At 41.2% G+C, this 24,433-nt stretch overlaps 3 protein-coding genes across 3 annotated transcripts; 2 read left to right on the top strand and 1 right to left on the bottom strand.

Moving 5' to 3' along the window:
• The first annotated feature begins 1,111 nt into the window (after window positions 1-1,111).
• On the top strand, window positions 1,112-12,118 carry slc38a7 (solute carrier family 38 member 7). Its single transcript, XM_083900894.1, has 12 exons — window positions 1,112-1,183; window positions 3,418-3,861; window positions 4,200-4,253; window positions 5,676-5,820; window positions 6,445-6,574; window positions 7,522-7,620; window positions 7,985-8,042; window positions 8,152-8,266; window positions 8,514-8,661; window positions 8,883-9,082; window positions 9,186-9,237; window positions 9,463-12,118. Exons 2-12 carry the CDS (start codon window positions 3,604-3,606, stop codon window positions 9,563-9,565), a joined length of 1,362 nt encoding a protein of 453 aa, XP_083757020.1. The 5' UTR covers window positions 1,112-1,183; window positions 3,418-3,603; the 3' UTR covers window positions 9,566-12,118.
• A 156-nt stretch (window positions 12,119-12,274) lies between these two features.
• LOC310936340 (lysosomal protective protein) lies at window positions 12,275-18,203 on the bottom strand. Its single transcript, XM_083900389.1, has 11 exons — window positions 17,937-18,203; window positions 17,191-17,302; window positions 16,949-17,086; window positions 16,644-16,802; window positions 16,221-16,312; window positions 15,874-15,958; window positions 15,653-15,790; window positions 15,420-15,565; window positions 13,752-13,914; window positions 13,501-13,590; window positions 12,275-13,402 (listed from the first exon to the last, which is right to left on the bottom strand). The coding sequence occupies exons 1-11, from the start codon at window positions 18,098-18,100 to the stop codon at window positions 13,319-13,321; spliced, it is 1,371 nt and encodes a 456-aa protein (XP_083756515.1). The 5' UTR covers window positions 18,101-18,203; the 3' UTR covers window positions 12,275-13,318.
• Window positions 18,204-18,679: 476 nt separating this feature from the next.
• Window positions 18,680-21,250, top strand: LOC310936857 (transcription factor E2F4-like; the record flags this gene model as incomplete). Its single annotated transcript, XM_083901012.1, has 7 exons — window positions 18,680-18,740; window positions 19,459-19,619; window positions 19,894-20,003; window positions 20,119-20,278; window positions 20,463-20,499; window positions 20,735-20,799; window positions 20,894-21,250. The coding sequence occupies exons 2-7, from the start codon at window positions 19,539-19,541 to the stop codon at window positions 21,248-21,250; spliced, it is 810 nt and encodes a 269-aa protein (XP_083757138.1). The 5' UTR covers window positions 18,680-18,740; window positions 19,459-19,538.
• Between the last annotated feature and the right edge of the window lie 3,183 nt (window positions 21,251-24,433).

The following is a 24,433-nucleotide window of genomic DNA, read 5'->3' as shown; positions in this document are numbered from 1 at the left end:
AGTTTTTGTACAATTGTTAATCTTGTTAAATGGGTAGTGTGGAGTCCTTGGTGGAGCACTCTGAGTGCATTCTCCTGTTCTGATTGATGGTCAATTTTAAACAACAATGAGATAATTGACGATGAATCACTGATAAGAGGTGTTTGCCAGACGATACGTTATTCCCTACCCTCATTCAAATCAGAGACCGGACTTCTGGACCTGCACCGTGGCTACTTTAACTCACCAAGTATCCATAAGGACATAGAACTGTGGATTGTCCGGCTTCGGAATGTTGTATCTCCTCACATTCCCGATTGATGCTGCAATGTACACAGTATGACATAGTGATGGGGTTTTAAAGGATCTGTTGGTAATTCAACCTTGACGCACATGATATAACAGACAATATATAAAGGGAATGTGGTTGTTCTAAGGCATAGTCGGCACTGATTTTTGCACCTTTGGTGAAAACGTGATTGGAAAAAACACATTTTTGCCACAAAATGTTTACTTAATAAAACCTCTGGCAGGTAACGTCTTAAATGTCTTGATAACGAACCTGCTACTCTATCTTCCATTACACAAACTAAACAAAAGTGTCAGCCAGAGACCAGAAAATGCTGTGTCCCAAGTTAAAAATGCAGATTTTCTCTATGGACTTTGGTGTGGTGAGTTTGCGGTCTACAGACTTCAATTTCCTATTGTAAAAAAAAAAGCTGTTTAATGGTGAGATAAAGCAGCAAACATACATTTAGAATATGGCCCTGGCTTTAGCAGATGCAGATTTTATTAGTTGGGCCCATGGTTGGGCCCTTAGTTGAGTGGCTTAAAATCAGCTTTTCCTTAGCTAGCCATGTTTTCTGTGTATTGTTAGCTCAAACTTGTCACAGAAAACATGGTTTTAGCGCTCAAGAGTACTTCTAACATTCAATTACCTATTTAAATATGTGATTTTTAATACCGTGACACTATTTTGAGACAACACTTTGTTATTTCTTCAAGTTTCCTTGAAGAAACTACAATACCCACAACTCCACACAAACAGGAAATAGAACGCTCAGTCGGCATTTTTTCTCTTCTTCTGTTTTTTGCAGTCATGTGACGGAAGTGTCACGTGCCACTCGGTCGGCTCCGCTTTCAACGAGAGACACGAACGCAGAGAGCGCTCGGTCATTCTCTGTGCGGGTGATAAACAACAAAGGTAACAGTCAACATTTTGTTCCTTTAAATGCCAAAACGCGTCAATTAACAGCCACGACACTATGAAGAATGTATTTACACACGCGTGACACGCGTTTGTTTACGTGTTTCATGCTCAGAAATGTCTAACGTTTGCTAACTAGCTGCTGTAAGGACGCAGAGCAAGTTGTTATTGTTAGATTAAGAGGGAAAGAAAGGTGGATAATGTAGATATGTATAGTGTCGTGGCGTTGTTGGTTTTTATTTTAAAGAACTGTGTTGTTTACCTGGTGGTGTATGTGGGCTGAGCTCAGCCTTAACCCGGTCTGTGATTTGCTGAGTCTCCACAGTCTCGTACAAGCTGCGTTTTTACACTGAAATACGTCACCTATTCATTATCACCTGTGTTTCCACTACTTTTCTTTTTATGGGACCCACCTTTTAAAAGACCCAGTTCACGGCATAAATGATGACAAGAGCAAACTTGTGCTTACTGTAGTGTTTTTCTGACTGCTAGGTAAACAGATTTGAGCAATGACTAATGTCAGTCTCATATAAAGTACCTATAAGGGATACTTGAGTAAAAGTATCTTACCAGAGAATGGTCCAAGATGTCAGATTGTAGTCGGACTAATACAATAACTAAAATCGAGCTAATACTTAGTGAGACTAACGTACCTGGATAATGCGATTCAAAATCCAATTACTCCTGCGTGACGTATAAACTGCAGTATTGTCCATGATCCATCTAGTTTCTGTCACGATTAGCGTGTACGCCAGGTTACGAAACATACAGAACCACGGCACCATCCATCTCACTGTAAACGTTTTCTGTGACGTAAAGGTCAACAGGAAACTGGTTCAATACGCACTAGCTTCTATAAGCTAGTGCGTATTGAACCAGAGATATAGTCAGACATACACAGCCAATAAATCAATTTTCTTCTCCGCATGTACTTGGACTTGGCAACTTGTCTGATTGCCTTAGCACGACTATGTAAATGAGTGGTTCCCAAAGACTGGGTCGGGACCCATTATTGGGTCATGATAGATTTTTTTGTTTGTTTTTGAGTCCCCAAACAAAACAAAAAAAATCCATTTACCAAACGTCTCCTGTAAATGATTCATTTACCAGTTCTAAACATATAAGAAGTGGGTCCCCATACAGCAAGATTCAGGACCAGAAGATGCCAAAGTCCACAGAGAAAATCAGTGATTTTACACCACAGCACACAGTAGTTTTGATCCACTGCTGCCTCCGTGAGAAAGGTCAAATGAGATATTTTGTGACTTCGGGCTATGAAAACCTGCATTTGGATGTAACCCGTCGACCCAAACTGACAAAACGAGGTAGGAGCAGAGCAGCAGCTCCTGTGTCCCCATGAGCTAAAAATGCAGATTTTTTCTCTGGACTGTGGTGCGGGAGAGTGAGCCATTTGTAAAATGTGATTTAAATAGGACTATTGTTACCCATGTAAAACATACTGTCTGTCTGATGACCTCAGTCTGACCAATTACACCAAACAGTGTGTTGCCTGCCCCAGCTTTAAGGGTACAGTGTGTAAAATGTAGCAGCATTCATTGGTGAAGTTTCATGTTGCATGTTGAGCAGAGGCGATTCTAGAGTCTGTAGGGGCCCTAAGCAAAAATTCCCAGGGGGCCCTTCCAAGCAGTGTTCATCACCAGTATGTTACAAATAATCTGACACCAACAAAAAATGTGTGTGTAAACATTTTTTTTTTTCTAAATGAATCAAATAACATGGAAAATCTTAATTTTCCAACTTGCAGAACGATAACTTCACACAGGTTAACGTGAGGTGGGGCCCCTTTAGGGAGGTTTCCTACTGAGATGTTATTGCAAATCGGCCATTGTTTTTAAGGGGGACGGGGAGGCGGCTAAAATCAGCCCTCAGGCTCCGAGTGTCAGGGGCCCCCTATTGGCTCGGGGCCCCAAGCAGTTGCCTGCCTTGCCTGTTCACAAGCTGCGCCTCTGATGTTGAGTATTTCTCACCTTGCGCTTCCCATAGAAGTGTATTGGAGAAACTATGCAGCCTGTATTTAGCATCAACTCTAAAGATGTGTAATTTGTCCAGTATGGGCTGTTGTGAAAAACATGGCAAAAAAGAAAAGTATAATTACTTTATCTTTAGTTTCTGTCGAATGCAAATAATTTAATCTAAGCTTAACAATTTCTTTACAAACGTTTACAGAGCATGTTGTTCAGTTGTTGTTTTCTGGTTTAATTTCTTTTCAGATGGCTCCACCTTCACTCTGACTCTGGTCAAAGCTCCTTAAATCACTGGATGTATGAGCTCGGCTCCACCTTAAGAGTTTTCGCGTCCCTTCACTCAACTTTACTTCCCCCTTGGATTCAGACTGTCGGAGACCAATTTCCTTTAAAGGCGCCGCGCCACCGGGCCAAGTTGCAGCTGGTGGATTCATGGCGATTAACGCTGACGCGGAGGACTGGGGCGGAGTCGGGAGCACTGACTCCGGCGAAAGGGCGTGGCTGTTGCAGAGCCCCAGCGTGGATTCCGTGGATCACCTGGTCGCGGAGAGGAGGCAGAGCAGCAGCGGTGTGTCGTCCTTAGGGGCAGTCTTTATTGTCGTGAATGCCGCGCTGGGAGCCGGTCTGCTTAATTTCCCCGCAGCCTTCAACATGGCCGGCGGAGTTACTGCGGGAGTGACGCTTCAAATGGTGAGGACGATGTTCTGATTTAAACAGAAGTCGTTAAAGCTACAGTCTGTAATTTGGTCCAAACACTATTTAACAACTATTTTGAGAAACAGATGAATCGGTTTGAAGCTTTTTTCATGATTAAAACAAGATTTCCGATTGTTTCAGCTTCTTAAATGTTTATATGTTCTGGTTTCTTTGTTCCATACAACAGAGAAATCATCAACATTTTTGACCTTTTATAGACCAAATGAATTACTGATTATGCAAAGAGAAAGAATCATCAGTTAGATGTGTCTACTCTGCTCACAGACTCTATAATGTAGAACAATAGTAATACTTCCTTCCTTTTTTCCCAGTTTATGCTGATCTTCATCATTACTGGACTGGTGATTCTTGGCTACTGCTCGCAGGTTTGTTTGTTTCGACACATTCTCACTTCCTGAAAAGTCTCTTTTCTTCTTCACGTCAGTGTTTTCTTCCTGTATTAGTGGTGGAATATTTATTTATTTTTCTCATGTAAGAGCTTTTCCCTAGTTCTGTGGCTTTTATTCCTGATCCTGAGTGGTTCAACACTCACAGACGTCTTCTTGAGTGCTTCAGACTCGTGCCACTTATGAAAAGTATGTTGTGATATTATTGTGTTGTTGTTAAATTATTTTCCAGCCTTGGTGTGAAACTGTTTGTTAAAAATCATGTTTCCAACTAATACGGTGATGGACAGTCGTGAAATGTCTTCTTCTGCAAATGTGTGAGGGCCGAGGCTCCTGGCACAAAGTGCGAGGAACCTGTTGTTATTCTTCAGATATATTATTATATCCGTGGCTTTCCGGTCATTTTGAGGGGGTTAACGTTCATTAAAAACTCTTGTAATTTGGCACGGAGGCCGGGTTGGCGAAAACAGAGTTTGTTCATAGCCCCAGGGCTCTATAGCGCCCACAGATTCCAAATCAAATCAACAGGGTATCCCCGTGGTCTCAAAAAGTCTTAAATCCAATAATTAGAATTTAAGGCCTTAAAATGTCTTAAATTCTCCTAAAATCTCATAAAAGTAAATGCAGTTTTGAAAGGTCTTAAAAATCTATTAACGTGACTTTTATTTAAAACAGGCATAAACTTCAGTCTCGCTTTGAAATGTTTCTATTTTTGAGGATGCGATAACATAACTACAACACGGGACTAAAGTAGGCCACCTGGGCTGCCCGGTGAGAATTTATCGAGCATCAGCTTAGCATAGCAGCGGAGAAAACTTAATGAAAGCCCACAGCTAAGCTGAATTGCAAGTTCAACGATTTGTGGCTTTTTTGCCAGTATGGATTTGAAATCGGTCTTAAATTGTATTCATTATGGGCTTAAAAAAGTCTTAAGAAGTCTTAAATTTGACCTGCGGAGAACCTGAATCAAGGAATTGGAATCAGAACCGGAATTGTTCAAATGCCCTCGACGCCCAACCCTAAAAACAGCTCATCAAGACAGAAAAGTTCTATATAAATACAGACCATAATACCAACTCTAGAGGAGTAAAAGTACACAATTTAATTTTTTATTTTTAAAAAGTACCAGGTACCAGGTACCAGGTACCAGGAAAAGAAAAAAAAACCCTGTTAGCCTAAGTCAGGAGTGTTCACTTTAGTGTTTACGAAAAACATGCCTGGTGTTTTTCTTAAAACGTGTCCTCTGGCTTCAAATTACTACAATTCATTTAGATAAATGACTTCAGATTAGTCCGGTTTAGCAGGTTAGCGTTTCAAAGGACCTTCAGTGGCGTTCACTTCACTTCTTCTCACGACTGAATCATCACCGTGTTCTTCGATGTGTGTGCGGTTTTCCCTCAGGTGAGTAACGAAAGCACGTATCAGGAGGTCGTCCGGGCCGCGTGTGGCAGAGTCACGGGAGTTTTATGCGAAGTGGCCATCGCCATCTACACCTTCGGCACGTGCATCGCTTTCTTCATCGTGATTGGAGACCAACTGGATCGCTGTGAGTGCATTCACACGCGGCGCAATAAATCTGCTACCGCACACATTTTTCATTTATTTATTACACATTATTATTATTATTATTATATACACAAAGCAGATGTTACCGGTAAAATAAACCTGAATGGAAACACCACATATGTGAACGTTGTATGCTAGAGGGAGGTTGTGAAGTTGCAGCATTATAAAAGTGTTATAAAAGGTAAGTGCAAATAAGATAATTATGGAATTAGATTTTTGTGAATATTTTCAAACACTTTTTTAAATATCGATTTAATCATTCAAAAATATTGTAATTTATTGTTTGAAAATGCACTTGTTCTGGCAGTGTGTTTTTTTTGTGTGGGCGGGCCTTAGGAAGCTTCCTGCTGATTGGCCACTGAGTTTTGGTCTGACGGCTTAATAAACTGGAAGAGTTGCTGTCTGTCTGGAACTCCTTCCCTAAGTTTTCCCTATCAACATCCAAAAAAATAATTGTAAATATCTAACTTTTGTCAGATTATAAAAATTAGTTGTGCAATGGATAAAAACTAATCCAGAAACCTAGACCAAAAGCGCTACACAAACCGCTGCACCAGTTCTGTTTATCCACTTTTTATGTTGATGACCCATCTTTCTGTTGCAGTGATAGCAGTTGTGGCGCCCACCAGCAGCATCTGGTACACTGACCGCAAGTTTACCATCGCCGTTACCGCAGTCCTGGTCATTCTTCCTCTGTCCATCCCCAAAGAGATTGGCTTTCAGAAATATGCCAGGTACACATTTGTCCTTTTGACTCACTCATCTTACTTTTCACTCGTCCTTGAAATTAACCTTTTGTTTATTTATGTACTTATAGATATGATGGGTAAGATGAGTTAAGCTAATCCTTTATTAGTCCCACAATGGGAGAAAGATTTTACTTAAGATAATAAAACTATGACTGCACGCAGTCATGATAGGGCCCTTGCGTTCCCATGCAAGTCGGGGAGAGATGATTTCTGGTCCCTGACCTCACTGAATCTGCAAAACCTTTCGACCATTTTTCGCCTTTGATGTGTCTAACTGATTTGCATAGGGTGCAAATCGCCAAAATTAAAAATGGCTGACTTCCTGTTGAGTTGAGACCATGGTTACGGTCACCGGTTTTGTTCGTCTTGGTCTATAACATCTTCCCACCAAGTTTCGGGAAATTCGGTGGAACTCAATGTATGCCGAAGTCATAGGGCACTTCCTGTTTTGTGACGAATGGTCGAAATTCGCCGAAACACAGAGGGTTGCCTTGATCACAGCGCTTTGAATCCGCAAAAACTTTCGATAACTTTTCACCTCTGATGTGTTAGTACAAATGTTGGTACAAGAAATGCGCTTGGGCGAGTTTGCTCATTTGTGTAGGGTGCAAATCGCCAAAATGGATGGCAGAATTCAAAATGGCCGACTTCCTGTTGAGTTGAGGCCATGGTTACGTTCAACTTTTCTGTTCGCCTTGGTCTATAACATCTTCCCACCAAGTTTTGAGAAATTAAGTGGAACTCAATTTTGCCTCTATTTTCACTTTAGGGGGCAGACCTGACCTCCATGCAAAGTTTCAAGAGTTTTTATGCACGTGTGTTCATAGATAGAAAGGTGAATTTGAATCAGCGACTGTAGTTTTGGGTTTAAATCAGTATTTCACATGGTCCCACCATGTCTTAACTTGATGAACTATTGTCCTTCATCGCAGTGCGTTGAGTGTGATGGGAACCTGGTACGTTACCATAGTGATCATCGTGAAGTACATCTGGCCTGATAAAGAGGTGACTCCAAGCCAAGTCCCCACCAGGTGAGGCACACACACACACACACACACACACACACACACACACACACACACACACCCCCACACACACACACACCCCCCCCCAAACACACACACACACACACAGATGTCGGATGGATGATTTTCATTGTCACAATAATCATTTTTAAATAGCAGTGTAACCAAATCTAGGCCACACATGAGTGGGAAAAAATGAAAAAGAATCTGCCTTTCTTTCACATCTGGAGTCAAATGACATAATATGAGATGAGTGCATGAATCCATCTGTCACAGCTGGGATTCAACACTGGACTCTGGTTTTAAAGCGCAACTTCGAGCATCTTCATTGTCTTTGTTTATGTTTCTAACCCCTGAATGTCTGTTTCAGTTCTGCGTCCTGGACAGCGGTTTTCAACGCGATGCCGACCATATGCTTTGGGTTCCAGGTGCTTTCCTCGATTTTTTTGTCCATAAATCAAATCATAAAAATAAGCATGCTCTATGATGGCAACTAGGATAATGGTTTATGAATGAATTGTGTCTTTTTGTCTGCAGTGTCACGTCAGCTGTGTCCCGGTGTTCAACAGCATGAGGAGGAAGGAGCTCAAACCCTGGGGACTCGTGGTCACACTCAGCATGATCATCTGCCTCTTCGTTTACACGGGAACAGGTCCTGTCAATGTGTGTGTGTGTGTGTGTGTGTGTGCGTGCGTTTTAGTACCTTTTCTGGCATAAACACTGCAGTTTTAGTCAGATTGATACAATCATTTGGTTTTCTTGATGTCATTTAAACGCAGTTGTCCGACTAAAATCGAGCTAGTTTGTGCTAAGTATCGTGCAGTGGTGCGTCAGGTTTCTGTGCGATTGTGATTATAGCCACCAGTATTTGAAACGCCTGATGTTTTGTGTTTGATCAGGCGTCTGCGGTTACCTGACATTTGGCTCCAGTGTCAGTCAGGATGTGCTGATGTCGTATCCTCCTGACGACATCGCCGTGGCCATCGCGAGGGCGTTTATCGTCGTCTGTGTGATCACGTCCTACCCCATTTTACACTTCTGTGGCAGGTAAGAATGTTACGTTGTCTAATGTCCTCTGCTCTTTTTATTTAACTAGAGAAAGAACATTTCTTTAAAACCTGTGAACCTGAGTTCAGCAAGGCAAAAACTCAATCAAAGTTTTATAATAGTAGATAAAAGCAGGAACTGCGCTCTTCTCGCACCATGATACAGCGTTTTTTATTTAACTGCTCTTCGCTGCCCCCTGGTGCGACTGCATGTCTTTGCAGGACGGTTATAGAAGGACTGTGGCTCCGACTCCATGGCGAGCAGGTGGAGGTGTGTGTGCGCCGTGAGCAGAGGAGGCGGATCCTGCAGACCCTGGTGTGGTTTTTCCTCACCCTCGTCCTCGCCCTCTTCATCCCAGACATCGGCCGTGTGATTTCTCTGATCGGAGGACTCGCAGCCTGTTTTATCTTCATCTTCCCGGGTAAAAACTAGCCCTCCTCGCCGCGTTCGAAGCTTCAAACTGTCGTCACATTTGAATGTCGCACTGCTGCATTTTTGTACCTGACACCTCTCGAACTCAACAGGTTTGTGTTTGATGCAAGCGAAGCTTTCAGAGACGGACGACAGATCTACCAGGTGAGACACTTCCCTGCGTCCCTGCGTTTCTGTAATAAAAAATATTTCTACTTTTATAATCAAGCCAAATTTGAAAATCCTCTCGTGTGGAGCAGGATTCACTGTCTTTGATTCATTGCTCTGCTGCGGTGATCGTTTCTTTGCTTTTGCTGCTTGTAAACTTTGATATTGCACGTTTAACCACAGACTCTCACACGTTTGGTTCTCTGTGTTTGTCTTTCACAGCTGGCACGGTCTGGTGATCTTTGGTGCTGCCATGGTTACGATTGGAGCTTTCATCTTTGGCCTCACCACGACCAACTCCATCTATCAGGATGTCATAAGCTAAGATGAGCGTTTGTCATCTCCGCTCTCTGCTGCTATCACGGACTTCTGGATAACAGAGAACCTTCTCACGACACTCGCATTTAAGATAAGGAAAATCAAAGACGAGCTCACGGCATGGGTACATCACAGCCATCCTGCTCCGTACAGGAAGTGGATGAATCCAATGCCGAGTGACTCCGGACACTTTTTTCTTTTTTTTAATGATTTAATTGGGGTTTAAAATTTGCACATTTTATGCTTTTATGATGGTTTTAACTCCACAACTTCTGGACCTGCAATTCAAACATTCCTGTTTACAAAACATGAGGAAAATCCTTAAACTTTAACTCTCTGCTTATATTTGACTCATTTAGTCAGTTTTCTCACACCAGGTGAAAAATGTTAATTGAAGTTTCTTAAATGGCAAAATTGTTAAGTCTTTAATATCTAAAGACATTAAATTTATTGTCGTGGGGGACCAAAAAAAAATCAAAACTTTTGGCATTTGAGACTGACAGTTAATTTAATAATCAGTTACTAAATGATTAATTATTGCATGTCGAGTTTGGAATCAAAGGTTTTATGCAACATGGACATGACATTTCCTCAATTTGCTTGATAAGTTGGGAATGCTGACTTTGCTTTTTCTTTCTTTTGAATGTCATGACGTTGAATGTGAACAGTGAGTTTCTTGCAGGGTTTTTATGAGGCAAAGAGTATGGCAGGAGGATTAGGGCCACATATGAACATTTTGATTAAATAAAATATGCCAGAATTCCAAATTAAATCATAGAAATCTGCCCTTTCCCCCCCTGGAATTCTGGCTTAAAAAGGAAAATCTTCATGTGGCACTAATCCTCTTCCGTACAAGAGGAAACCACATTTTAGTCCGATATTAGTTAGTACTGGAGCTGGTTAACGTGATTCCAGCTCATGAATGATGTTTGAGCCAAAGTGTTTTGTTTTTTAAATTTATTTATTGTTAATATTTTACATGGACAATGTACAATTGTAGTTACTGTAGCTTGTAGCTAATTTTGCATTTGTCGTCCCTTGAGCAGGTAAAAAAATATCATAGCAATTTCATCAAGAACATAGGTCATAATTATGTTAGACGCTTTTACACGACAATACATAACCAAAACTCGTGCAGGTCGAGTGAGAACTCTAACTGACAGCAATATCAGCTGTAGAGAAATACTTAGTGTGATCCAAATTTAAAACAGTTGTTTTTTATTATTGTTTTATCAATATTTTAGGGAACAAATGGAATGAAACAAGTCATTTTACTTTAGTAAATAAAGGGACAAAAAAGGGAATTTTAAGACGCAGAGAAAGAAACCAGAGTTAAAACTATAGAGCATCTCTATATTGTATTAAATATTTCTTGCATGTTTTGGTATCAAATTAGTTTGCACAATTTGGTGTCGAATTCTTTTTACCTCAGCTGAAAATGTTCTGTGTGTGTGAGTAACTCATAAAGTAAAAGGATATTATTGATGAATTTGGAGTTACGTTATTTCTGGAGATGTAAGTCATCGCCACAGGATGAAATGATTACATTTTCCATACCAGAAACCTGATTTGTTCTATGAATGCTTGAAAGTGCAGCTACTTCCTGGTACCGCTAATGCTTTACGACAGGTGTGGTAGGAAGGAAACCCCAACTGTTATGTATTAAATCAGGATTTTAGTTGCTTGGTTTTAAAAAGTCCAACTGTGACTATTTTTTAAGATATTTTAAAAAAGATTCAAAACTAATCTTTCTACTCATATGACCACCTAATTTGTGGTGTATCTTGTTACCTCTAGGTGGCAGCAGCTGTAAGCAATTAGTATGTGCACTAATTTGAATGCATCTCGTTGGCTGCTCCCGTTAGCGGCACATGTTGTAGATCCGTGGCTGTAACTGCTGCTACCTGATGCGAGTTTCCAAAATTCTAGGTCGTCATGTAACACAGTGGCGTACTGGATGTTAGCGGAGTTGGATGTCCTGCTGATAGCAGCAGTTAGTACTTCGTAGATCCCGCAAAAGTGATCAAATTTACCAGGGTCTTTGAATGCATCTCGCTAGCTCAACATGCTGTATCCGAGGCTGTAACGACCATGAAGTAAGCTTCCAAAATTCCTAGATGTCATGGATGTAGCATACTGGATGTATGTGGAGTTGCACAAGTCATGAAATTTACCACGGTCTTTGAATGCATCTCTTTAGCTCATTATACTATGAACCCTGCTTTACTTGTACTAGTGCTCATGCTCTGCTGGAGTTAAGGATATTCAACGAATAATATCATTGAATATTTACGTTATTGTTAGCAATGCCCTTCCCTAACATTTAAGAAGAACTACTAAACAATCCCTTAAACGGTCGTAAATTGTTTCTACAGGAAGTAGCTTCACCGATTTGTAGCGGGTATGGATCAGTTAACATCAATCTAGACACAAATCCAGGTCCAGGAACTTTTAAAATGGTTGTCAGCAAAAACGTGGGAAAAGTGTATTGACATTGTGGGGAAACATGATTTGTCAATATTTACCGTTCACCCCGTTTTTGTTGGTCCCATTTAATCGTTGTTTCACAGAAATCATGTTTAGGTTTTTGACGACCAACCAATGACGAGATGTGAAGGCATGTGAACAAATTCTGACAATCCATCCATGTGATCAAAAATAGCATTTAATAATAATAAAAAAAGCCAAGTGAAATTACAGTTTTCAGAAGCGACTCTTTTACTAAAGCCGTGTTTCCACCGAGGTTTGATGTCGTCGTACCAGTAGGACATCACACAGCCACACCTCGTTTACCAAGTAAAGCTACCATGAGTTGAAGACCCAAGCCTGACCCAGGGCTGTACCATCCCGAACTGAACCGTGCCACGATGGAAACATGGCCATAATACATGTCACATTTCTACCAATATCCCTTGTATTGACAATCCAAAACAACTAGTAAGTCAACTGCTCCGTTTGAAGCCTGCGAAAGTGACCGCTTTGCTTAGTTAATGCTATTAAGAGACGGATGTAAACTTAGTTACCCGTTTTCCCACAAAGAGAAGCACTGATTTCATCGGCCATACCAAAAAGCAGTTGGACAAGAGCCTAAGAAAAAAAAGACAGTTTAATTAAATGTTACTTCGTAAATGTGTGCGTTTGATTGTGATTTAAAGGGCTGAAAAGTAGGAATGGCTTGATATCAATAAGTATCTTACCGATATCAGTCTTATCGACTCATCCCTAGTACTTTAAAATGGTTAGCTTTACCTGCCACAAAATAACAGCGGGAAAAACGTGTAACTGCCCTAGAATTTCACACAATCTCAGTGCGTCGTCAGTTTTCTTTATTTGTTCAGTTAGATTTGATCCTCGACAACAAAGGGACAGAATTCACAGCGTTTTAAAAAGCAACCACTCAAATATCTAGCGTGATTCAGTGCGAAGTTAACAGGAAAAATAACAGGAGTTCAAAAATTGTATAGACGGCAGCAACATTGATCATGAGAATAAGTGCATTTACGTAAATTTTCCCTCTTCACAGATCCTCCCTGAGAAAAACATATACACACACACACACACAAATCAAGGGCCTTGTTTTCAGAGAGTAAATTAAAACTCTTGATGAGTCCTGACGCAGGACCAGATTTCTTAAACTCTGCCTCACTTGTCAACATTCTCAGTCAGGATTCATCAAGTCAGAGTTGGTTAAACCCGCTCTCTGAAAACAGGCCGCAGGTTTACAGGCAGACAGGAGACGAATCCGTGCGTCTTCTGTGGCTCAGTAGGATGTATTTGTTATGAAGGACTGGAACATGTGGAAAGCTGGACCTGGAGCCCACTGAGGAACCATGTGACCAGCGCCCTGAAACACACAACAGTGGGGATTTCACATCAACGGCATCATGTGACCTAAAACCAGGACAGACGTTAACTAAAACTACACACACACACACACGTTACCTTGACTGTGAGGAAGGTTATGTTTCCAAACCGTTGGTAGAAACCAGCGATCTGGTCGTCATGAATCCACTTCTGATACTCCGTGGTCGTCTAAGAGCAGTAGTGACAAAGGTTAGGAAGTGAAGTGGATCTGGTTTAGTTTTGAGCATTAAACATTAGCAGGTTCATCCAGTCTTAAAAACCTTGGATGTACCTGCGAGTTTCCCTCGGCTTCCTACCCCTATTCATCTTTAGGAGTTCAAAGTTCCTACCTTCAGGCCAAGGTCTTCGACAAACCACTGGTCTCCCAGGAAGTTGCAGGCCATGTCAGTGTCTCCGTTATAGACGAGCGCCCTCACACCCAGAGAGAGCAGCTTCAGATAAAACTCCTTCATGGAGAGGTACTGGGTGTTGTAACGCTCTCCCACATCGTCACTGCAATGAAGAATTCATCCTAGTGATCACACACACGTCACAGAGGTTTTCCTCCACCCTCAACTTGCAGTAGTTAGTGCAGAACTAACAGACTGAAAGCATACTGGTCACTTACTGGCCACAGGATCAAAAAACAGCTGTCAGTCAAGTGTTAAGGCTGGGGTGGGGTGGGGTGGGGTGGGGTGGGGGGATATGTAGAAAGAACCCAATAGGCTTCAATTGTTAGCCGTCAAAATCCTTGTATTTACGGACAAATTGCATTATTTGACTACAATATTCTGCTGGTTGATATCAGGGCTTTGTTTGCGTGAGCAGCTGATTTAACGGTTAGCTTGTGACTTAATTTGACAAAATAACATTTTTGTTTTGTAAAGAATTGCATGCGACGTGTGTGCAGACTTTATTTTGTTTGAGTAAATGTGTTCTGGGAAATCTGGGCAACGTTTCGCTGAAGCGCTTTTCAGCAATGCTAAAGCGCTTTGAGCAACGCTAAAGTGTTTTTGAGAAATGCTAACGCTACACTGTAGCACTTTTGGGCAACGCTAAAGTGTTTTTGAGAAATGCTCCCACTGCACTGTGGCGCTTTTGAGCAACGCTAAAGTGTTTTTGAGAAATGCTAACGTTAAGCTGTAGCGCTTTTGGGCAACGCTAAAGTGTTTTTGAAAAATGCTAACGTTAAGCTGTAGCGCCTTTGGGCAACGCTTAAGTGTTTTTGAGAAATGCTTGAGCTGCACTGTGGCGCTTTTGAGCAATGCTAAAGTGTTTTTAAGAAATGCTAACATTAAGCTGTAGCGCTTTTGGGCACCGCTAAAGTGTTTTTGAGAAATGCTAACGTTAAGCTGTAGCGCTTTTGAGCAACACTAAAGCGTTTTTGAGAAATGCCAACGCTACACTGTAGCGCTTTTGGGCAATGCTTGAGTGTTTTTGAGAAATGCTAACGTTAAGCTGTAGCGCTTTTGAGCAACACTAAAGCGTTTTTGAGAAATGCCAACGCTGCACTGTGGGGCTTTTGAGCAACGCTAAACTGTTTCTGAGAAATGTTAATGTTTAGCTGTCGTGCTTTTGGGCAACGCTAAAGTGTTTTTGAGAAATGCTCACGCTGAACTGTGGCGCTTTTGAGCAACGCTAAAGTGTTATTGAGAAGCACTAACACTGTTCTGTCGCATTTTTAGGCAACGCTAAAGTGTTTTTGAGAAACGCTGAAGCACTTTTGGGGAATGTGGTATTTTGGTAAATATTGGTTTCTGAAAATTTGTGCCATAAAAATTTATTTTGGATTGTTCACTCATTCACGATGCAGGAATTATTCAATATTACACCAGCTGCCAGTGAGTTTTAACTGTTCATTGTGTAACAAATTCATTATTTTGAGTCAAATTTAAGTGCTTCACATTGGATTTATACTAGGGCTGAATTCAATTCAGAACAAAAGAAAGGGAAACCTTTAAAGATGAAGCATGACGATCGTCGATTATTGTAAATCATTATTTTTTCTACTAGGATACCTGCAGATGTCCCATGGAGGCAGCGTGTCTGGGATGTGTAGAGCTTTCCTCACGTCGCCTCGGTTCAGCCAGTTCTTCTGTGCTGTGCTGTTGATGCAGGGAGGAACTTCACCCACGGACTTGAATCTAGTTAGTCGGTCTGGAACCTTTAACATTTAAAAAAAAAAAATTGTTAAACAGACAAAAGACGACAACAACAACAACAACAACAAAAAAACAGGATAAAAGCTGACTTTGCGGATGTGTCCAAGTTCCCTGTAGTTCTTAAACAGATGACTCATGGTTCTGTCGTAGCCTCCACGCTCACAGTCCAGGTAGAGAGCGTACACGTTCAGCCCGCTCGCATACACGACATTAAAGGCCACAGACACCTGAACGTCGACAAGCAAAGAAGTCAAATATGACCGAGAGGAGCCGCAGCACAGAGTTCCAGCAGAGCAGTGTGTGAACGTACCATCGTCCGGCAGCTCTCTGAGCTGGAGTGATAGAAGTTACAGTTCCCCTTCTCACAGCATGCAGTGGTCAGCTGACGCCACAGGCTGTGGAGAAAATACATCGGCATCGCCCGATTATTATTTGAATTAAATTGGCTGAATAGGCAAGGCAATGTTTTTGGATGGGAACATTTAAGTTTGAGTGATTCATTGCAACAACTGGCTAATAATTCAATAATTGGCATATACCTGAAAAAATAAATGAACTTTTGAGTGGAAAAAAGTAAAGTTTTAGTGACTTTCCCCCCCTCCACTCATTTCCCCGTGAGAATAACAGCAAAAACAATATGAAGCTTGTGACACTCACTCTTCTCCAAAGAGGCCGTGATAATAACCAAAGTAGATGAGACTCTGGTCGTTGAGACGGAAGCTGCTGATTCCGTTTCCCACCGCGAAGCCCTAAGAAAAAAAAAAACAATGTTAAGAAATAATGTTAGCCGTGCTGCAAATAACAGTTCTCTTCACAATCAGTTAACCTGTTGATTAATTTCTTCACTTTATAGAGTACTTGTTTGGTCAGAAAAACTCTAAAAGTTTAGAATGGCATTTACCAAACATGGAAATGATGATGTTTAAATGATTTCTTTGTTGTATGAAGCAAAAAAAAAAAAAAATCAGAAAACTTGTTTTAATTGATCAAAAATAGTTGATTGTTTTAGTTGCAGCCCTAAATCTTAGTGCAGTACTGTAGGTTGAAGGGTAAACATCAATTTAGATGCAGAAAACTCACCTTGAAGTGGATTTTCAAAGGTCCAGTAGCGACGCGCAGACTGAGCGTAGGTACGTAGATTCCGCCGTAACTTTCTCCAAAGATGAAGAACTCGTTTTGTGTGAAATTTGGGAACTTTGTGAAGAAACTCTGCAAGGCTTTGTAATTATCATCAGCTACCTAAGAGACAAAAACACATTAAAAAACAACAACTTTGTTTGGTTTTTGCAACTTCTCAGCTTTCAGGAACTGCTGGATTTTTTCCACGGTATCACAAACCGTCAGATCGGGATCCGGCCGTCTCTACTTCACACAACACAACTCACATGATCATCAGTTGTTGCGTAGTCCTTGTCATCAGAGTAGGAATATCCCACTCCTGCGGGTGATTCCAGGTACAAGATGTTGGCAATCTTGTTCCAGCTGAATGCGTTGTTGTACAGTGTGGCTCCATCATCATTCACCTTAAAGAGGTAAAAAAAAAGGAAGAAGAAGAAGAAGAAGAAGTCAACGCTGACTTTTCAGATTCAGTTCAATCAAATGCTCGGATACAGTAACAGGCGCTCACGTGAAACGGTCCGTTTTCGGACAAGAATCCGTCCAGCGAGCTGCAGCCTGGGCCTCCGTTCAGCCACAGCACCACGGGATCTTTGAGAGGGTTCTTCTGCGACGTCACAAACCTGCACGGAGGAGGAAGAGGAAGGTTTAAAAACATGATACAGCTGTATACTATATTATACATTTGTTTTCATTAAATGTTGATCTCTTGCTCGGACAACAAGGTCAGGTGAACGAGGACAGGTGAATTGGTGTTAATTAAAGTCCCTGAGTGAGTGAGAAAGTTAAAGCATTTGTGACCTTTGACCCATGTTGACCGATACATTATGTGTTCACATAATTTGTTAAAGTTTTGACTTTAATTAAAAACAATTCATGTGTGATTTGTGTCAAACAACAATCTTGTTAAAAAGTAACTTACTCCGAGTACATTTTATACAAGCTACTTTTTACAACTTTAACTTGAGTACATTTCTAGACCAGTACTTTTACTTGCAAGTAAAATGTCATTGAAAAAAACAGTGGTACTTTTACTTGAGTAGAATATTTCAGTACTCTTTCCACCTCTGGTAAGGAGTAACAAAGACAGTTAAGAGGAAATGTAGTGGTTTAAAACTTGCTAGAAATATAAAAATACAAGTCAAGTACACATATACATGAATTCTGTACTTTGTTACATTACAACACTGCGAACAACAGCTATGGTTCCACCCCTGTTGAGCTCCATTGACGCCACTTAGACCACCTGTCTCTTACCAGTAATGGAGGAACTTGCCCGGCCCAGCCTGCAGGTATCCGGACCACTGTCGAAAGTTGGCCTTGAACCTCAAACCGGGCAGGTCTGTCACCTCATCCGGCTCATACTGAGCCCAGCAGCCGTGCACAGCGAACACACACACCAGCAGACCGGCGGCGAACATCACGGAGCCTGTGTGTGCACTCTCTCTCTCTCTCTCACCCGCTGGTGACAGAAAAACACGACGATAAAGAAGACGCGACGAGAATAAAGACCAAGTTTGTCCCTCGCACTTTCCCTCGCCGCTACCACACAGTCAGTCCGGGTGCGTCATGTGACTGCTGCTGCTGCGGAATGCGGATCACGTGATCAACACCACCACTTCCTTATATACGAGACAGTTCTGCTTTTTTTTTTTCAACCACCAAACTTTATTGAGCCTTTAAAAAACAAAGTACATTCAGGGGGAAGTGTCGTGACATACGTTTAAATATCAGCATAGCAAAATACAAAATATAAATACTTGTAATAATCGATTTTTTAATTCATCTTGAGGACAACGGTCGGGCTTTTATTTTGAAGGCAGGTATTTCAGGCTACCGGAAGTAGAAACGTTACTAGCAACGGGAGGTGTAGTATCGCTAGGTTTAGTGTAGTGCGTTAACGCGTGGCTTTGTGTTGAATTTTAACCGCTTATATTTCATTTTATACGATTGAATTTGGTTCATTAATTCCCACACAGTCACTTTTCGTTGAGGGAACCGTTAGCCTTAGCTTAGCGGCTTTAGCGTGAACTGTGCATCGCTGTTCCTGACAACAACCAGGTAAAAACAACTACTTCACCGTGTGTTTTGTTTCGTTTTGCTGTCGCATAGAAAACGTGCTTGTATGTACATATCACTACTATTTAGAGAACGAATTAGCTGTCAATAATTAGTTAAACCTTTGATGTTAACTCGTTGCCTACTAATAAAGAGCAACGCAATATGTATGTGTTTCCGCTACAAACCTTTCACAACAATTCAGTAAGCACGAATGAGTGGTGAAAGTAAAGACTTTAACTGAAAAAAAGGCGATTTTCCTATACATTTAAACTGGTTTCACAATCACATTTTCGATACACGTAAAAATATACCGGCGCTTTCATCTGAGAAACGCACGTGAGCTTTTGTTTCGAAATAATTATTTTAAATTCCGGTAGTGTGTGAAGTGGCGGCACGGCGCAGCTGATTCAAACAACAGAGCGCAAAGAGTCAGTGTGGGCGTGGCCGCGCGCGAGCATAAACAAGGGCGAACTACAGCGGGTTAAGGAGGGCCCTCTGGCGGCCATTTTAGTATAGGTTTCTTACGCCAGTAGTCTTAGGAAAATTAAGTTTTTGTGAAGCACTGAACCACTTGAGTTTGACACACGGTCAACTCAGAGGTGAGGTCACTCCCAGTTCTGAAATAAACTGACATACGATGTGAATGAAGGCCCCGTCAGCTCCACGCTACTCTCTGTGTTTCTCAGCTCATCTCATACATCACCTTTGTGTCTCTCAGTCAGCAGCATGTTTCACAAAAGAAGCCCAGACTGTACAGACAGCAAGGCCACCGGACAAAACCCCAAAATACCAAGGATTATGAAGAGCCTCCAGGTGATCGCCATTGGGTTTGTTAAGCTACTACAAGAAGCTGAGGGCGGAGTGTTGGACATCCAGGATGTGAGTGAGCTGAGAACATTCAGATAGATTATAAGATCTTTCTCCTCTACCTTTGTTTTATTTCTTCAAGGGCTGTCCACAAGAAAATTATTTTTGGTGAATCTGCGTAAGTTTTTTATTGAGTCCTACAGTTCCTCAATAAGAACTATCCATAGAACAGTTTTGACGTCAGAATGCCGCCTCAACTCCGAGTTGAGGGAAAGTGCTTCTCTGCGAGACACAGATTGCTCACCATCTGGACATTTGTGAAGGAAAGTGTTTTGTGTTGTTTCAGGCTGCCAAATTCCTGGCTGCCGATCAGAAAAGGCGGATCTATGACATCACAAACGTGTTGGAGGGCGTTGGTTTACTCATTAAAATATCTAAGAGGAAAGTCAAGTGGCTGTAAGTTGTTTTCGTTTTTGTTTTGTTTTTCACCAGCATAATCTGTATTTGTGTCAGGGATACAGATTTGACAATATAAAGTAAAATATATCCTGTTTGCTTTTTTTTGAATGAGTGGTGCAAAGCCAGGCCAGACAATCTTTACCCGCAGAGCGATGGAGATAAAGTGTGAGCTGGACGATTTGGAGCAGACGGAGTTCATGTTGGACCAGCAGAGACAGTGGGTCGAACAGAGCATCGAGAGCACGAGAGACGACTGCAGCAAATATCCTTTTGTTTGTTGTAAAAAAAAGTATACTTTTATACAAGGATGTTCAAATTTGATATAATAATACGGTTCTAAAATTCACAAACGCAAGGTTTTAGAAATGCAAATAGTTCACTTTTCCCCTCATAGAAAAAAAAAAGGGGAAATTGTTTTCTGTCGTATTTCAACCTTAACTCCGATCAACTCTGACATATGTGAATCACGAAGACATCTGCAACTGCTTCAGAGGTGACGTATCATCACTCTATCATTACTACCTCAGCTAAAGAGGTTATGTTGTTGTCCTGCTGTCAGCAGCATAACTCAGAAAGTAACACACAGAGATTCAGACTTGTTTTGTGCATGGACAGCCCCTTAAAGGAGCTATTGGCTTCCGGTTATGGAGGTTGTGGTGAAAACACTACCATCGAAAAACCAAGTTGATTATTCGCCTCTTGACTGTGCGATGTCCCCGTCTCATCAGGCCACACACTCTTGGCAGTAAAGGCACCGTCTGGCATCCATTTGGACGTCTCCATTCCCAAAGCTGTAAGTTCGTCCTCACCGGAACCTGCTGTAGCCTTCTGTCCTCTTCACGCTACCTTTAATCCAGATCAGATGACTCAGTACTTAATTCTTGCAGAGCCTGAACGGTCCAGTGAGGTACCAGATCCACATGAAAAGCACCAGTGGACCCATAGACATCCTACTTCTGAGCACAAACTCTGCCACCTCTGATCCTGTCACTCTGCCTGTGCCGCCGCCGGAGGACGTTTTACAGAACGCCAAATTAGCCACGCACACTTCAGATGCGTCAGGAGGCGGCGACACACCTGCTGATGCCGAACACTGCAATAAAGTGACAGATGCAAAGACTGACACAGAGCAGGACACACAGCGTCCTCACGCACCGTCTTTTCATACAGCAAGGACCAACAGAATGGACTCACCACTATGTGAGTATAAGTTCCACGTCTACGTTATCAACGACTCATCATAAATAACAGGAAGCCACATGTTGTGTTACAAAATAAACACAAACATGCATAACGAAAAGCACATCACACATGTTCATGTCACATGACAAGCTGATGAAATCACTGTATTACAAGTAACCTGTGGTAAAAAAAAAAAAAACATGAGAAAACAAACCGTTATCACAAGACAAGAAAAATTAATTATCCTGAGATTTATTGTTAATGTTAAGAGAAATTAATTAAAAATATTTTCATTCATTTCATAATCTTGTTATCATGAGAAAACTATGGAGTATTAGAGCCACATGTAAAAAGTGTTTTTGAAAGAAAGTGAAAACAAAATAAAATGAATTCTCAAAAAAAAAGAAAGAATTCTGAGAAAAGTCAAGAGTTCTGGAAAAAAAAAGTCAGGATTGTGAGATTAAAGTCAGAAAGTGTGAATTGTGAGATTAAAGTTAGAAAATTGGAATTGTGAGATTAAAGTCAGAATTCTGAAAAAAGTCAGAATTGTGAGATTAAAGTCAGAATTGTGAGATTAAAGTCAGAAAGTGTGGATTGTGAGATTAAAGTCAGAAAGTGTGGATTGTGAGATTAAAGTCAGAAAGTGTGAATTGTGATATTAAAGTTAACATTGTGAGAAAAGTCAGAATTGTGAGAAAGAAATGTCAAAACTGTGAGATTAAAGTCAGAAATTTGGAAAATTCTGAGATTAAAGTCAGAAATTTGGAAAATTCTGAGATTAAAGTTAGAATTGTGAGATTAAAGTTAGAAAGTTGGAATTGTGAGATTAAATTTAGAATTGTGACTTTAATCTAAGGAAGTCAGAATTCTACCTTTAATATCAGAATTCACAAATTCACATGCATCCTGGTATCATGAGAAAACAAACCTTGGTCTCGATAAAATAATTAAAAACTCTAGTAGCTAGTGTCTATGGCTGCTCTCAACTTCCGTAGTTGTTTTTTGCTTTCCTCTTGAGGTCTTTTCCCATAATTAAAAAATAATATATTTTTGTTTCTAGTGCAAAATTTATCAAAGGAATTCAGGAAACTTCTGGACCCGACCACAGGTACCGCGTCCTTGTTTTTGCCAGTTGAATCATTTATTGTTTACCATCAGTTTTCACGTGTGTGTACTGACGATCAATTTTGTTTCCGCTCTCATCTTTGCAGAAATAACCAAAGCAGATATTCTCACAAAGCTGATTTCCTCTGATGGTGAGTCCTGGCCAATATCTGTTATTTTATACAGCATAATTGTATTTATGTATTGTTTTTATGTGTGTGTGTTTATTCTCTGCTGTGTACATCTGATTTTTCAGTTTTCCCTTCACTCCGACACATATTTCCGACTCCATCTCATTGTGACTCTGATCAGACGCTGGTGACCGGGAACTCTTCATGACCAGACTTTGTATGTAAAGGTTCTCCTCCTGCACACATACTATACTACTATACTTTATTAATCCTGGGTGGGGGGGAATTGCTTAAAAATGGCTTTATCAGCATGTACCAGATTATTGCTGGAAAAACCACAATACAGGGCCGAAGGGATGTATTGCAATATAAGTTTGATTTTGTGGACTTAGATGCTGATGATATTACATGCACGCCGTCACATTTTAAAATCTAAAAGTTACACAAGTCTACCTCATGATGGCGCCAGAGGCAAAGCCAAGGAATTATCAACATTCTACGTCTAGTGCTCTGAGGAAACCTCTCTGTTCAAACGGTGGTTACTGTGCTATTTTCACTCTGGACCATCAAACCTCTAACCTCAGAACCTGTGAATCTGGTTTTGAAAGAGGTTTTCTTTCTGTTCCTCTGCACCGTTGACAAAAACTAGACATGCAAAATGTGTCATTATAGAGCTAACATCTGACAATTTGGATATGAAATTTGTTTTGTTTTAAAAATTAAAAAAAAAAAAATTGTAATATGAAGTGAAGTACGAAAAATAAAACTGATCGGATTCCAGAGTGTCATTGAATTATATAATAAATATTTAAGAAACATTTGTTCACTAATTTTTCATTAATTAATTGAGTTTTGACGTCAAATAAGTATAATGGAACAGATTAGAGCCAGGGTCAAACTGTGTTCCGCCAGTGGTACGTGAGCTTCCTCTGGTGGTGCTCGGAGGAAAATCAGAAATAGTTTTCTAGTGTATATACATCAGGGTGTGTGATCGGAGTGCGTAGAAAATTAATCGAAACAAAACAAAAAAGCTCTTCACTCTAAGGGTTAATTAATTAAAATTTGAACGGGTTTCTTTGCACTAATTTGTCCATTTTTCATCCTCCATTACTAATGTACGACTGAGACAAAACAAAAGTTGGCCTCGGACCAAATATTCCAATCTGAACCGCACGTCTCAGCAGCTGATTTCCTCGCTGCCATGACTCAGTTTCCAGCAGAGAGGAGCGGAACATATGGGGCGGATCTGGTTTCTCATTGAATATTCCAGTGGTGAATCGAGCCCTGCTGCACTGAGTGATCACTGTTCCCCATGGTATCAATAATACAGGAGGAAGTTATTGTCCCTGTGTGCAGGCCACAGTATCATACAGCTAAAGCCAGCGGGGGGAAGGGGTGGTCCTTTCACTGAGGCCTCTTGGGTTTCAGGGCCTACAGACAGTGCTCTGACTCTGGAGAGTCTGCCGCTTTTGCCCTTGCTCGAGGGCTCAATTGAAAGTCTGCACGGCCGATGGATAAATGTGTCCAAACGGTGACAGGCGGCCCGGTGCCGCCGGCCAGGCCTCGTCAGTAAGACTACACCCTCAACAAACCCGCACAGTCACAGGACCAGTCCCAGCTGAGAGACGCCTCAATGGAGAGTGAGCCGGTGGGAGAACATCAGACGGTTAGAGACAGGCATGGATATCACGGGTGTGATTAACATGACCCAGATTTTCACCGTTTGAGTGGCTGTGACCTTCCTGTAGCCTCATGAAGGCCCAGACCAGTGAGCTGGGAAAACAACAACATGTTTGTACTCTCAACAGCCACTTTATTAGGTACACACGGTGACTTAAAATATGCGATGTAGGAAAATCAAGTAGCAGAGACTACGTCTGAACGATGTAATTGCCGTTATTTTTGACAGGAATTGTGATTGAGGTGTGATTGGCGATATCAGAGGGAACTTCGTTCATTGTCATTTTCATAGAAGAAAAATAACATTTTTAAAATGATTACTGCTGATAT

This window comes from Microchirus variegatus, assembly GCF_963457635.1.
Source record: "Microchirus variegatus genome assembly, chromosome: 14".
NCBI lineage: Eukaryota > Metazoa > Chordata > Actinopteri > Pleuronectiformes > Soleidae > Microchirus > Microchirus variegatus.
This window is presented reverse-complemented; position numbering and strand designations above follow the sequence as displayed.